General features: G+C 45.5%; 1 protein-coding gene across 3 annotated transcripts in view; it reads right to left on the bottom strand.

Moving 5' to 3' along the window:
- The window catches only part of osbpl1a (oxysterol binding protein-like 1A), a 209691-nt gene that overhangs the window by 177619 nt on the left and 16666 nt on the right, over positions 1 to 15406 (bottom strand). For all 3 annotated transcript variants that reach the window (XM_043687612.2, XM_087986747.1, XM_043687608.2), the window contains exons 2-5: positions 7443 to 7589; positions 6214 to 6299; positions 4986 to 5060; positions 3296 to 3407 (exon numbers count right to left, since the gene is read on the bottom strand). In XM_043687612.2, the coding sequence (XP_043543547.2) occupies positions 3296 to 3407; positions 4986 to 5060; positions 6214 to 6299; positions 7443 to 7587 (418 nt within the window). In that variant the 5' untranslated portion in view covers positions 7588 to 7589. The remainder of the gene's footprint in view (positions 1 to 3295; positions 3408 to 4985; positions 5061 to 6213; positions 6300 to 7442; positions 7590 to 15406) is intronic.

Here is a 15406-nt window from a genome sequence, read left to right as displayed (position 1 = left end):
TGGTGTACATCTCTGACCCAGGAGTAGGAAACAAGGCACAGAGGAATAGAAGGATTTTGCTTCTCCACAAATCACTGAAGGTGACAGGTGAGGGTAGTTATTAAAAGGTAGTTAAGGTGGCAGATGGAATACCTGGCCTTTATTAGTCACAGCATAGATTATCAGAGTAGAGAGCTACATTGGAGCTGTATAGAATTTTGGTCAGGCCACTGCTAGAGTACTGTGTGCAGTTGTAGTCCCCCACACAATAGGAAGGAGGTGATTGCACTGGAGAGGGGTACAGAGGAGATTCCCCAGGATGGTGCGTGGGATGGAGCATTTCAGCAATGGAGAGAGGCTGGATAAGCTTGGGGTATATTCTTTAGTGCAGAGAAGATTGAGGGGCGACTTGACAGAAGTGTATAAGATTAAGAGGGGGAAAGGACAGGGTAGATAGCAATCAACTGTTCCCCTTAGTCAAAGGGCCAATATCAAGGGACATCATTTTAAAGTGAAAGGCAGGAGGTTTAGATGAGATTTGAGGAAATTGTTTACATCTGGAACATGCTGGGAATCTGGAATGAGCTGGCCGGGAGGACAGTGAGGCAGGAAACATCACAACCTTTAAAAAGTACTTAGAGGAGCAGAGAGTCATAGAGAGTCATAGTCCCACCTGCCAGCACCCAGCCCATATTCCTCCAAACCCTTCAAGTGTCATAACATTCAAGGCTATGGACAGTCTGGGTAACTAGGCCTACAGTGGATAGTAGTGTATTTTGGTCATAGAGACTCGATGGGCTAGATGGCCTCTTCAGTGCTGTACAATTCTAGGTGTAGGCTATTCAGCCCTTTGAGCCCATTCTGCCATTCTATAAGACCAAGGCTGAACAGGCTGCTGTCTCTGTTCCACGTTTCTGTCTGACCCCACCATAATCTGAGCCACTTGTCTATCCACCTTGAATAAATTAAAGATCCACTCTGACAACACTCTAAGAAAACAAAAATCTGATCAGTCTAAGCAGGGAGACCTTTTATTCTTAAACGATGCCCTCAGTTTCAGTCTCCTTCCCAACCAGTGGGTGAACCTCAATCGATCCAGGTCACACATGACCAACCTTTCCCCATTTGTTGTTGTTGTTGTGGTGTCGCTATAGTCTTAGCGGACCATAGGGGCTGCTCACTCATTAGAGAGATGCGACTGGTGGGGATTTAACCTGAGGGCCACCAGACCTCAGGCGAGGGAAGACATTGAGAAAGGGAGTTCTTCATGGTAACCTCAAACTGGTGATGGGAATTGAGTCCATGCTGTTGGCATCACACTGCTCTGCAAATCAACAATCCAGCCAACTGAGCTAACCCGATTCCCCTTTCCCCATTACAGTAACCCTGTCCATTTCAGAACTGAGCTGAGTGAACCTTCGCTGAGGCTGCTTCAACAACAGACCAACCAACCCAACCACCCTGTAGCTCAACATTTCAATTCCCCCTCCCACTCCACCAAGGATATGCAGGTCTTTGGACTCCTCCACCGCCAGACCACAGCGAAACGACGGTTGGAGGAAGAACGCCTCATCTTCCGGCTAGGAACCCTCCAACCACAAGGGATGAACTCGGATTTCACCAGTTTCCTCATTTCCCCTCCCCCCAGCCTGTCTCAGTCAAATCCATCAAATTCAGCACTGCCTTCCTAACCTGCAATCTTCTTCCCGACCTCTCCGCCCCCACCCCAGTCTGACCTATCACCCTCACCTTGACCCCTTTCCACCTATCACATTTCCGACGCCCCTCCCCCAAGTCCCTCCTCCCTATCTTTTATCTTAGCCTGGACAAACTTTCCTCATTCCTGAAGAAGGGCTAATGCCCGAAACATCGATTCTCCTGTTCCCTAGATGCTGCCTGACCTGCTGCGCTTTTCCAGCAACACATTTCCATCTCTGATCTCCAGCATCTGCAGTCCTCACTTTCTCCTGCTTCAACAACAGTTGTGTCATTTCTCCAGTAAGGAGACCAAACCTTTACACAGTGCTCCAGACAAGGTCTCACCTGTACAACTCTAAAACATCCCTACGTTTACATCCATTCCCTTTGCAATAAACTACATTCCAATTGCCTTTCTAATCAGCTGCTGCACCTGGATACAAACTTTCAAGACGAGTTTAGGACAGAATTGCATTGTTCAACTTCAGCAGAGATAGCTCCCATGCATCTACTGCTCTCTCCTGGCCAATGACGAGACCAGAGCACAAAGCAGATTTTTAAAAAATTTTGCATGAGGTTGAGAGAGAGATGAACTAGGCCACTCTGCCCCTCCAGTCTGTACCATAGTTCATAAAACCATGGCTGATCCGATTGGTCTACATCTGTTCCTACATCTTCTCGCCCTTGCTTATCTGGATAAGGACCTTCATTGTGCTGCCTTCAGTAGCCAAGACACTCAGAAGGACAGGCAGTGTCTCTCTCAAACAAATATTTACAGAATCTCCAATCAGACACACAGTCTGTTGCAAACTCTCTCTGGTCAAACTCCATCGACTGATGTAAGGAGAAAAACAACCAAGCCACTTTTCTTGGGAAAGCTCCCAAACTCCTTTCGACCGTCAATGTGAGGAATGCAGCACTCCAAACATCCAGGGGAAGGTTAGAACTAGCACAGCTGCCCAGGCAGCCTTAAGCACAACTCTCCAACTCATTCTTATCTTCAATGTGCAAACTGTAATTCACTTACTGCATTTACTCTCCAATCTCCAAGGTCAAGCTTTTTCCTAAAATTATTGACAACCAACCTCAACTTAGCAGAGTGTCACTCTGTGGCTCTCTGAAGGGTTTCTGTCACTCCTTGAGCCTGTTAGACAGATGTTTGAGTGGTAATGGGTTGAAGGGATATGGGGAGAAGGCAGGAAAATGACAGTGTGGAACTAATCAGCCATGACTGAATGGCAGAGCAGATTCGATGGGCCAAATGGCCTAATTCTGCTCCTATATCTCAAGAACTTAGCACAGCAGTGGGAGTGTCAGAGTGGATGCCAGAGGTACCATCTTACAGAGCAGACTGTTCCCGTTAGAACCCCCCCCCCAACCCCCCGGGGTGGGTGTAAAGAATCCCAGGAGGCTATTCTGAAAAAGAACAAGGGAGTTCTCCTGGTGTCCCTTCACCAACACCAAACAGGTTTTCTGCTTGTTGCTTTGGGTGGGATCTTGCTGATCACTTTCAGCACATCCAACATAACAGTGACAATGGTTCAAAGAGCGCTTCACTGGCTGCTGCAAAGCACATCCTGAAAGGTGCTAAATAAATGCAAGTGTTGCTCGTTCCTACCTTCCAGCATGCTTCGGATTTCCTGGTCCTGAGTGACAGCCCTCGGGGTCTGTCCATCTCCGTTGATGACGGCAGCATCAGCATCAAACTGCAGCAGCAGCAGAACAAGCTCCTGGAAAACACAACATCTCCCTCTCACAGCACATACAGGGACAGCAACATACTCCTCTCCTCTGGACCATCCCACCCTCGTCCATAGGAACATTGATCAAAAATTACAACTCACATTCATGCAGTCATAGAATCCCATAGCGTGGAAGCAGGCCATTCAGCCCATCGCCTCACACCAACCAACCAGAGAACATCCCACCAGACCCACCCCTCTACCCTAAGCCTGTAACCCTGCATTTTCCCATGGCTAACCCACCTAGCCTGCACACTGTGGGCAATTTAGCATGGCCAATCCACCCTAACCTGCAGATCTGTAGACTGTGGGAGGAAACCCATACAGACACGAAGAGTATGTGCAAACTCCACCCAGTCACCCAAGGCTGGAATCGAACCCGGATCTCTGACTCTGTAAGGCAGCAGTGCCAACCACTGTACCGTGCCAACATATATCATGCCTTTAACCAATTGAAAAAAAATAAAGGAGGGATAGCAAGGGGGAGGGGGAGGGGGAGGGGGAGGGGGAGGGGGAGGGGGAGGGGGAGGGGGATACACAGGCACACACAGATACAAAGGCAGACAGAAAGACCTCTACACTGGTGAAACAAAGCACAGAATGGGTGATCACTTTGCAGAACACCCAAGAGGAGAAATTGGACAAATTTACACAGCGCTAATTGGAGGAACAACATCTCATCTTCTAAGTTATAAAATCACACAACACCAGGTTATAGTCCAACAGGAGCATTCCGAAGGCTAGTGCTTCCAAATAAACCTGTTGTTATTTTATTTGGATGGTGTAGAGGCAAAAGGCTTTCAGTTTAGAAAGGCTTCACATGTCAGTATAGGCTTGGTGGGCCGAAGGGGGTGTTCCTGCACTGGACTATTCTTTGTTTCAAGTGTGGTATGACTCCACTTCTCACAATGGTGACATAAAAAGCCCAGATACTGCCAGACCTGCTGAGTTTCTCCAGCATTCTCAAAATTGGAGCTGCTCAAGAAATCAGGATTGGAGGGGTACCTAGAGTTCAGAGGGTTACAGGAGTTCACAGAGATCAGGAGGGATTACTTCAAAATATAGGCAATGCTGGGCTGGAGAGGTCCCAATGTAGGCCAGGGACTGATCCAGGATTATAAATCCTCCCTTCGCCTTAACTCAGACACCTGGTCTCTGAAGCAGGGATGCTAGTGACCAGAGGCCAGAGAGACCCAGCAGGGAGCCCGGGGGCAGGCTGGGGTCAGACCACGTGGCTCCCTGTGCTGGTCTGCTGTGGTCAGCCTTTGGAGAGAGACTGTGATGTTTGTCCTTTCAACTCGTGTGTTTTCTGACCTATAGTTTATAGTGTGTATAGTCACGTTGTAACTTTTTTTTCTTCGTTTGTCTATTCTGTAACTAAGGATTGTACCGAGGTACTCTGTACCGAAGATGGCGCTGTAAGCGGAGACTTATAAACTTTTCACTGTACTCAACTCAAATAATATTCAAGTTTGGCTTACAGAACCTGGCAAGTATTGAACAAAATTATAGGTATTTTGAGAGAGTTTAAAAGATCACAATCGCAATCCTTGAAAATGTTCTCACCTTCCGTCCTGTGAAAGCTGCTCGATGGAGCGGGGTGTCACCAACATCATTGGCCACATTCACATCTGCATTAGCCTATCAGCAACAAAATGACTAATAAATAATCCAATGATTAACTCCAACATCATGGCCATTAAAACAATGAAGTGAAGCCTGTTTTGTTAGGACAAGTTTCTTTGCATTGACAGGACCAGTTGATACTCACTTGGAATACACACTAGCAACCAACAAGGTAAAAACAAGGACTGCAGATGCTGGAAACCAGAGTCTAGATTAGAGTGGTGCTGGAAAAGCACAGCAGGTCAGGCAGTAACCGAGGAGCAGGATGCTACCTGACCTGCTGTGCTTTTCCAGCACCACTCTAATCTAAACCAGCAACCAACAGTCCACATCACTACTTAGATCCCAATTGAACCTCCTACCAAGCAAACTACATCTGTTCCTCACCTTGTGTGTTTATCCAGCTTCCCATGGAGACACCTACAAAATCCTAACAGGACTGGACAGGGTAAACACAGGATAGATGATGGGCAAAAGGGAGTACTGCAGGTGCTGGAGGTCAGAGTCAAGAATAGTCCTTTCCTGATGAAGGGCTTTTGCCCAAAACATCAATTTTCCTGCTCGTCGGATGCTGCCCGACCTGCTGCGCTTTTCCAGCACCACTCTATTCTTGACACAGGAAGGATGACGACCAGGGACTCCTGAACCAGGGGGTCACAGTCCAAGGATACGGGGTGGGCCATTTCGAACCGAGATGAGGAGAAATGTCTTCACCCGGAGAGTGGTGAGCCTGTGGGATTCCCTGTTAAAGAAAGTGATTAAGGCCAAAACATTGAAAGTTTTCAGGACACAGAGTTAGATACAGTTCTTCAGGCTAAAGGGATCAAAAGGTCTAGGAGAGAAAGTGGGAACAGGTCTGAGTTGGATGATCAGTCAGAATCATATTGAATGGCGGAGCAGGCTCAAAGGGCCGAATGGCCTAATCTTGCTCCTATTTTCTAGGTTCCTATGGTTCTGTTGGTACCTTCTTTCCACAGAATAAGCACCTGCAAAGTCAGGTGGCAGGTAATAATATTTCCAAATGCAGAGATACACACATATTACTAAAGGGTAAAAGTTCACACAGCCATCGATCAGAATAAAACACTTGTTACCATCTTTGATGCTGCTGGATTCAAAAATTTAAAATTAATCACATAGTGTGCAACATCTAAAAACCACAACTTACCTTCAATAATTCCTCCACAACATCTTTGTGTCCAAAATAGCAGGCAAGATGGAGAGGGGTCCAACCAAAATTTGACTTGCTACGACCTGAAAAGGAGCGACTTGATAATTACTCAACCCACAGACAACTGCTCGATTAAAAAAAAATCAGGAGGCTCAGACTCCATCTGATTTTGCCAGGGTCATCATCATTCTGGCAATCCTAGGAAAGTGCAAAAATACGACCAACAGATCGACACGGCCTCATCTAACCTCTCAAAATCCTTTCAGCCAAGGTGCAGCACGGTGGCTAAGTGGTTAGCACTGCTGCCTTACAGCACCAGGGACCCGGGTTCGATTCCAGCCCCGGTGACGGTCTGGGTGAGTTTGCACATTCTCCCTGCATCTGTGTGGGTTTCCTCCCACAGTCACAAAGATGTGCGGGTTAGGTGGATTGACCATGGGGAAATTCAGTAACGGTAACATCAGTGAATGTCAAGTGGCAATGGTTAGATCCTCTGCTATTGAAGATGGTCATTGCCAGAGTAAGGTGCTGTACATTTCAGACAGGGATGAAGAAGAATTTCTTTCTCAGTGGAAAGTGAATCTGTGCAATTTTTTTTTACCACAGAGGGCTGGGGTCGAGGCTGAGACAGACAGATTTTTAATCAGGAAGGGAAATCGAAGGTAATGGGGAAAAGGCGGGAAAGTGGATTATCAGATCAGCCATGTTCGCATTGAATAGCAGAGCAGACCTGATGGGCTGAATGGCCTATTTCTCTTCCCAGGTCTTATTTAATCTGTGCAGAAAAGCTTATTTAACAGAGGTGTTCAACAGTTATATTGGTATAGATTCATATCCGTATTGGTATAGATAGGGTAAATAAAGTGGGGCTGTTCCTAGTGGGAGGAGGGTCATTCACCAGTGGAGGCAGACTGACAAAAAAAAACTGGTGAGGGCAAATGAGACACATTTGAACAAATTATACAGCACATTGGAACTTGCTGTCTGAATGATTGATGGAAGCAGATTCCATTGGCATTTTCAAAACATAAATCCTAGAGAAAAATGGAACTTGCTGAGCCATGGGGATAGAACAGGGGAGTGGAATTTATTGGGCAACACTTGCAAACAAGATGGACTGAATGGCCTCCACTTGTGCTGTAAGATTCGAGGAATTCAAATACTCAGGAGAGGCAATTGGAAACTTTGAAGAAAAACCACACAGTGAAGCTTAAAGGAGAACCTACCTTTGCAGTTAATATTGAAAGCTAGCTTTTCAAGCTTCCTCCGATCCAGCAGCTGCTTAACCTCTTCCAAGACGCCATTTCGAGCCTGATGAAGTAACTGTTCCTCAGCTTCAAGCAAAACCTGCTCCTCAATCTCAGAACTCATTCCTGAAAGGAAAGAAATTTAAAAATAACATGAATTCTCTTCAAAATCCAAGAAAGCATTTAGCATAGTACATCTGTGAACCCCACTTTATCCACAATATGCGTTACGTTTTCAAATAATTTCAATAAATTGGTTAAACGTGACTTTCCTTTCAAAAAACCAAGCCAAATATGCCTGATTACCTTGAATTTTTCGCCGTTTCCTGTGATAATATCTGCAAGATTCTCTAAAGTCTTCCCTGTGATACATGTGAAGCTAACTTGCCTGTAGTAACCTGTTTTCTGTCTCCCTCCCTTTTTGAATAAAGGAGTTAGATTTACTGTTTTCTACACTAATGTAACATTCCTCAAATCTAGGAAATTTTGGAAAATTAGAACCAATGCATCAACTATCTTTGTAGCCACTTTTTAAAGTTTCTAGGATGAAGTTCATCAGGAGCCTAACACTTGTCAACTCGGTTCCAACAAGTTGTTTGTTGCCCTGGTGATTGTAATTTTCAAGATTCACTTCCTGAATTCAAGCTGTTTCCAGTGACCTTGGGAATGCAGGTTCATAACTCCTTGAAAGTGGAGTCGCAGGTAGACAGGATAGTGAAAAAGGCATTTGGTATGCTTTCCTTTATTGGTCAGAGTATTGAGTACAGGAGTTGGGAGGTCATGTTGCGGCTGGACAGGACATAGGTTAGGCCACTGTTGGAATATTGCATCCAATTCTGATCTCCTCCCTATTGGAAAGATGTTGTGAAACTTGAAATGGTTCAGAAAAGATTTACAAGGATGTTGCCAGGGTTGGAGGATTTGAGCTATAGGGAGAGGCTGAACAGGCTGGGGCCATTTTCCCCAGCCTGAGGTTGGAGGTTGAGGGGTGACTTTTACAAAATCATGAGGGGCATGGATAGGATAAATAGACAAAGTCTTTTCCCTGGGGTCAGGGAGTCCAGAACTAGAGGGCATAGGTTTAGGGTGAGAGGGGAACGATATAAAAGAGACCTAAGGGGCAACCTTTTCACGCAGAGGGTGGTACATTTATGGAATGAGCTGCCAGAGGAAGTGGTGGAGGCTGGTACAATTGCAACATTTAAAAGGCATCTAGATGGGTATGTGAATAGGAAGGATTTGGAGGAATATGGGCTGGGTGCTGGCAGGTGGGACTAGATTGGGTTGGGATATCTGGTCGGCACAGACGGGTTGGACCGAAGGGTCTATTTCCGCGCTGTACATCTACATGACTTTATGTATCTGTTGTGGGTTACTTGTAGTTTCTCTATCGTGAAAAGCAATCCAAAATACCTGTTCAATTCTATTACTAGTTATCTAAATTCACTTCCTATAGGACCAACATTAGCTATATTAACTACCTCCTTTAACTATCTACAGTAACTCTTAACATCTGTTTTTATATTTCTCGCTAGCTTTCTCTCAAGATCAAACATGTGACCCACGACGTACATCCAGAACCCTCCTAAATCTATGGGAAGTCTGTGACCTTTGATAGAAGTGCCTGGGATGTTCAAACTTCCTGGGTAATTCCTTTCCTCCCAGAACCTTGCAAGTTGGAATTGGAGAATTTAGACAGTTCCAATTTATTTACATAGAACATTACAGCACAGTACAGGCCCTTCAACCCTCGATGTTGCACCGACTTGTGGAACCAATCTGAAGCTTATCTATCCTATACTATTCCATTTTCATCCATATGTTTATCCAATGACCACTTAAATGCCCTTAAAGTTGGTGAATCTACTACTGTTGCAGGCAGGACGTTCCACGTCCCTACTACTCTGAGTAAAGAAACTACCTCTGAAATCTGTCCTATATCTATTACCCCTCAATTTAAAGCTATGTTCCCTCATGCTCACCATCCCAGGAAAAAGGTTGTCACTGTCCACCCACTGATTATCTTACCTGGATAGTTACCCAGGAATTGTTATATAGAGAAACAAAAATCAGATTAACTCCTCCATAAATACATAATGGACACTCCAATCCCTCACACTCACCGAATTCCCCCTCAAGCCCCTCATTAAACCCCTGATTCCCAAAACCCTGAACAAATCTATTTTCCCATGTTACTATTAATTCTATCCTGAATAATTGTTCCCAGTTTTCTCATCACCAAAGTTAAACTGACTGGTCAGTAATTGCTGGGCAGACTTTTACACATTCTGCAATTTCTATTCTCATCCAGTCTCAGGAACTTACCAATTGTAAGCCCTGACAGCTTACCCAATACCTCCTCATCATTAATTTGAAGTCATTCTAGTCACGGAGTTTCCTCTTCTGTCACTACATCTTGGGCAGCATCAGCCTCCTGGTAAAGATAGATGTAAATTATCCATTTAACCCCTTAGCTATGCCTCCTGCCTCCACGTGTAAAGCCCCTTTTTACTCCCTAACCAGCCTTACTTCTCCTTTTACCACCTTTTACTATCAATGTGCTGATAAAAGATTACTTGGTGGTGTACAGATTACTCTGAGCAATGTAATTCCATCCTTAGCTCCAGTCAAATCAATTCTCTCCTTGATCCAACTAAAACATCCTTCTTGCAAGGCCCTCCTTAACCTAAAATCACCATCCTCCTCCTTTGTTTACCTTCCAATTCTATCTTTTCTGAATATCTCATATCCAGGACTATATTACACCCAATCCTTTCTTGAGCCAGGTCTCCGTTATTGCTAATACAGAGGAACCTCGATTATCCGGCATTCAATTATCCGAATATCGGATTATCTGACAAGACCGCAAAGTCACAACGCTTGGCTAAACTTTGTTATCCAGCATTCGATTATCCGGAATTTGATTAACCGAATGAAATACTCCCCGCCCCGTGTCCTTCGGATAATCGAGGTTCCTCTGTAATCCCAGTCTGTGCTTATAACTCCTCAGTCCACACATTCACCCAATGCAGCACAAAACTGATTTCAACCTCATTATCTTCTCTCCAAGATTGACTCCGCCGACTAACTTACTGTTAGCATTATCTATTTTAGCATTATCTGCTTCTCCCTGTATCTCATGTACCCTAGTACCACGATCCAAAATTCCCTTCTGGCTCACATACCCAAGTCAGTTTAAACCCTCCCCGACATGTTTTGGTTCCGTGATTGAGCAGATTTGCTGAAAAATATCAAAGGACATTAAAAATTTGAATCAAAAATGTGAAGAGTCAAAAATCTACCAGTCAAATAAAATATGCAACAAACAGTAAAAGGGAACTGGCAAAACATTTATGTAAGTGCTGTATCAGAGACCAAAATGTAATCTCTCCATAACACATGGCAAAATTATAAGGGAGCTAAAGGAAACAGCAGTTGCTCAACAAATATTTCACTTCAACATTTAAAAGACTGTATGAAGTAAGTAGAGACATGTGGATAGCAATGACATGGACTGATTATAAGATTATGTCTCCATGTCCTGGAAGCTGTAGGCTTTACAAATATTATCTGTACAGGCACTATCGATGCAAACTTTTCTCTCACTGTAATGTCCCACCCATCAGAAGGCTTCTGATATGGTCTTACCCAAGAGTTTGGTCAAGAATAGGAGCACACATTTGAAAATAAAGAGCAGGACTAGATCATTCAGCCTTAAGCCTGCTTCAATAAATCAAAGGATCACAAGGTTTTCAGATATAGCAAAACTTTGCCATTCAGGTCATCAGACCTGCTCCATGACTCAATCATGGCTCATGTGTCTCCTGCCTTCTCCCTGTAACAGTTGATGCCATAACCAATCAAAAATCTGTCTGTCTCGGTCTTAAATACATTCAATGACTTGACCTCTACAGCCCGCTGCAGCAATACGTTTCACAGATTCACCATCCTCTGGGTGAAGAAATTCTTCCTTATCTCAGTTCTAAAAGATTATCCCTTCACTCTGATGCTGTGCCTTCGGGTCCTAGTCTCTCCTACGAATGGAAACATCTTCTCCATGTCCACTCTATCCAGGCCTCTCAGTATTCTGGGAGTTTCAACGAGAGTGCTCCTCATCCTTCTGAACTCCATCGAGTACAGACCCAGAGTCCTCAGCCTTCTTCTGACGTAAAATAAATTCCTACAATTTGCTTCTATATTACTAACTAGCTCACATTCATTTTTCATCTTTTCCCCTTTTTTTAAAATTTAAAGACTTCTCAATCCCCTGGCTTCTCAATGGTCTTCACTAGATTGTATGCTTTTCCTTTTATGATGTCCCTGACTTCCTTGTCAGCCATTGTTGCCTCATCCTTCCCTTGAGTAGGTTTTGTCTTCCTTGGGATGAATTATCTCAGAAACTCCTGCCATTGTTGCTCCACCATCTTCCCTGAGAGGCTCCTCTTCCAATCAACTCTGGGCAGATCCGCCCTCAAGACTTTGTAGTTACCTTTACTCAACTGTAATGCCATTACATCTGATTACATCTGATCCCTGTCAAACTGCAGGGTGAATTCTGACTTACTATGGTCACTGTCTGCCTCCATTACCTTCAGTTCCCTCATCAAGACAAGGTTCCCCATGGGAGACTGATTAGCAAGGTTATATCACATGGAATAGAGGGAGAATTAGCCATTTGGATACAGAACTGGCTCAAAGGTAGAAGACAGAGGATGGTGGTGGGTTGCTTTTCAGACTGGAGGCCTGTGACCAGTGGCGTACCACAAGGATCGGTGCTGGGTCCACTGCTTTTTGTCATTTACATAAATTATCTGGATGTGAACATAGGAGGTATAGTTAGTAAGTTTGCAGATGACACCAAAATTGGAAGTGTAGTGGATAGTGAAGAAGGTTACCTCAGATTACAATGGGTCAATGGGCCAAAGAATGGCAGATAGAGTTTAATTTATATAAATGTGAGGTGCTGCATTTTATAGAGTCATAGAGATGTGCGGCATGGAAACAGACCCTTCGGTCCAACCCGTCCATGCCGACCAGATATCCCAACCCAATCTAGTCCCACCTGCCAGCACCCGGCCCATATCTCTCCAAACCCTTCCTATTCACATACCCATCCAGACGCCTTTTAAATGTTACAATTGTACCAGCCTCCACCACTTCCTCTGGCAGCTCATTCCATACACATACCATTCTCTGCATGAAAATGTTGCCCTGTAGGATTCTTTTATATCTTTCCCCTCTCACCCTAAACCTATGCCCTCTAGTTCTGGACTCCCCGACACCAGGGAAAAGACTTTGTCTATTTATCCTATCCATGCCCCTTATAATTTTGTAAATCTCTATAAGGTCACCCCTCAGCCTCTGACACTCCAGGGAAAACAGCCCCAGCCTGTTCAGCCTCTCCCTGTAGCTCAAATCTTCCAACCCAGGCAACATCCTTGTAAATCTTTTCTGAACCCTTTCAAGTTTCAAAACATCTTTCCGATAGGAAGGAGACCAGAATTGCACGCAACATTCCAACAGTGGCCTAATCAATGCCTTGTACAGCTGGAACATGACCTCCCAATTCCTGTAATCAATACTCTAACCAATAAAAGAAAGCATACCAAACGCCTTCTTTACTATCCTATCTACCTGCGACTCCACTTTCAAAGAGCTATGAACCTGCACTCCAAGGTCTCTTTGTTCAGCAACACTCGCTAGGACCTTACCATTAAGTGTATAAGTCCTGCTAAGATTTGCATTCCCAGAGCAAGACTTATACACTTATTGGTAAGGTCCTGGGGAGTGTTGCTGAACAAAGAGACCTTGGAGTGCAGGTTCATAGCTCCTTGAAAGTGGAATCCCATATCGATAGGATAGTGAAGACGACATTTGGTATGCTTGCCTTTATTGATCAGTGCAATGAGTATAGGAGTTGGGAGGTCATGTTGCCACTGCACAGGACGTTGGTTAGGCCATTATTGGAATACAAGGTGTGGTGCTGGAATAGCACAACTGGTCAGGCAGCATCTGAAGAGCTGGAGAATACTGTGTGCAATTCTGGTCTCCCTGCATTTGGAAGGATGTTGTGAAACTTGAAAGGGTTCAGAAAAGATTTACAAACATTCTCCCCGTGTCTGCGTGGGTTTCCTCCGGGTGCTCCAGTTTCCTCCCAAAGTCCAAAGATGTGCAGGTCAGGTGAATTGGCCATGCTAAACTGCCCATAGTGTTAGGGGCATTAGTCAGGGGGAAATGGGTCTGGGTGGGTTACTCTTCGGAGGGTCGGTGTGGACTGGTTGGGCCGAAGGGCCTGTTTCCACACTGTAGGGAATCATTTTCCAGTGCGAGCAGCAGCGAAGGTAAGACAGTTTGGTTTTAAAAGTACTTACCGGTAGCGGGCAGCGGTGTTTTTTTTTCTCTTTCACTCTCTCTTCACAGAAAGAGCGGGAGCACCAGGGGGAAGTGACGACGACCAGAGGGGCAGCCGAGACCCGGAAGCAGTTAGTGTAAGCTTACCTGGGTAGGTTTTTTCCCCCTTTAAAAGCGCGAAGGAGAGGAACCCGAGGCACTACACGGGTAGTGCCTCCCACCCGCCCTCCTCCTCTAACCTAATAATAACACCTGTTGTGGTAAGTAGGTAAGTGCTGAATTTTGCTTGTTGTATTCTTTAGACCCAGTTTTTTTTAAAATAAAAGTTAGCTTTAGAGGGATGGCAGTGAAGGCAGTGCAATGTTCCTCCTGCAACATGTATGAGGTGAGGGATGCCATCGACGTCCCTGCCGATTACACTTGCAGGAAGTGCACCCATCTCCAGCTCCTCCAAGACCGTGTTAGGGAACTGGAGCTGGAGTTGGATGAACTTCGGATCATTCGGGAGGCAGAGGGGGTCATAGATCAGAGTTATAGGGAAGTAGTAACTCCAAAGATGGCAGATAGATGGGTGACAGTGAGGGGGACTGGGAGGAAGCAGCCAGTGCAGGGACCCCCTGCTGCCGTTCCCCTCAAGAACAAGTATACCGTTTTGGATACTTGTGGGGGGGATGACTTACCAGGGGTAAGTAACGGGGCTCAGGTCTCTGGCACGGAGCCTGTCCCCGTTACTCAGAAGGGAAGGGTGAAGAAGAGCAGAGCAGTAGTAATTGGGGACTCGATAGTTCGGGGCACAGATAGGCGGTTTTGTGGGAACGAGAGAGACTCACGTTTGGTATGTTGCCTCCCAGGTGCAAGGGTACGTGATGTCTCTGATCGTGTTTTCCAGGTCCTGGAGGGGGAGGGGGAGCAGCCCGAAGTCGTGGTCCATATTGGCACCAACGACATAGGTAGGAGGAGTGCCGAGGATGTTAGACAGGCTTTCAAGGAGCTAGGTTGGAAGCTCAGGGTTAGAACAAACAGAGTTGTTGTCTCTGGTTTGTTACCCGTGCCACGTGATAGAGATTCGAGGAATAGGGAAAGAGAACACTTAAATGCGTGGCTACAGGGATGGTGCAGGAGGGAGGGATTCCGGTTTTTGGATAACTGGGGTTCTTTCTGGGGACGGTGGGACCTCTATAAACAGGATGGTCTACACTTGAACCTGAGGGGCACCAGTATCCTTGGGGGGAGGTTTGCTAGTGCTCTTGGGGGGGGTTTAAACTAACTCTGCAGGGGCATGGGAACCCAGATTGTAGCTTCAGGGTGCAGGGCCTGGAGTGTAGGGAGGTTAGGAACATGGCATCAATTTCAAAGGAGGGTGCCTGTAAACAGGAAAGTGGCTTGAAGTGTGTATACTTCAATGCAAGAAGTATACGAAATAAGGTAGGTGAACTTGCAGCGTGGGTTGGTACCTGGGACTTCGATGTTGTGGCTATTACGGAGACATGGCTAGAACAGGGACAGGATTGGCTGTTGCAGGTTCCAGGATTTAAATGTTTTAGTAGGGTCAGAGGTGGGGGTAAAAGAGGGGGAGGTGTGGCATTGCTTGT

The sequence above is a fragment of the Chiloscyllium plagiosum genome, unplaced genomic scaffold (assembly GCF_037043375.1).
Source record: "Chiloscyllium plagiosum isolate Xiang-an unplaced genomic scaffold, Cpla_swu_hap1 HiC_scaffold_4, whole genome shotgun sequence".
Taxonomy (NCBI): domain Eukaryota; kingdom Metazoa; phylum Chordata; class Chondrichthyes; order Orectolobiformes; family Hemiscylliidae; genus Chiloscyllium; species Chiloscyllium plagiosum.
This window is presented reverse-complemented; position numbering and strand designations above follow the sequence as displayed.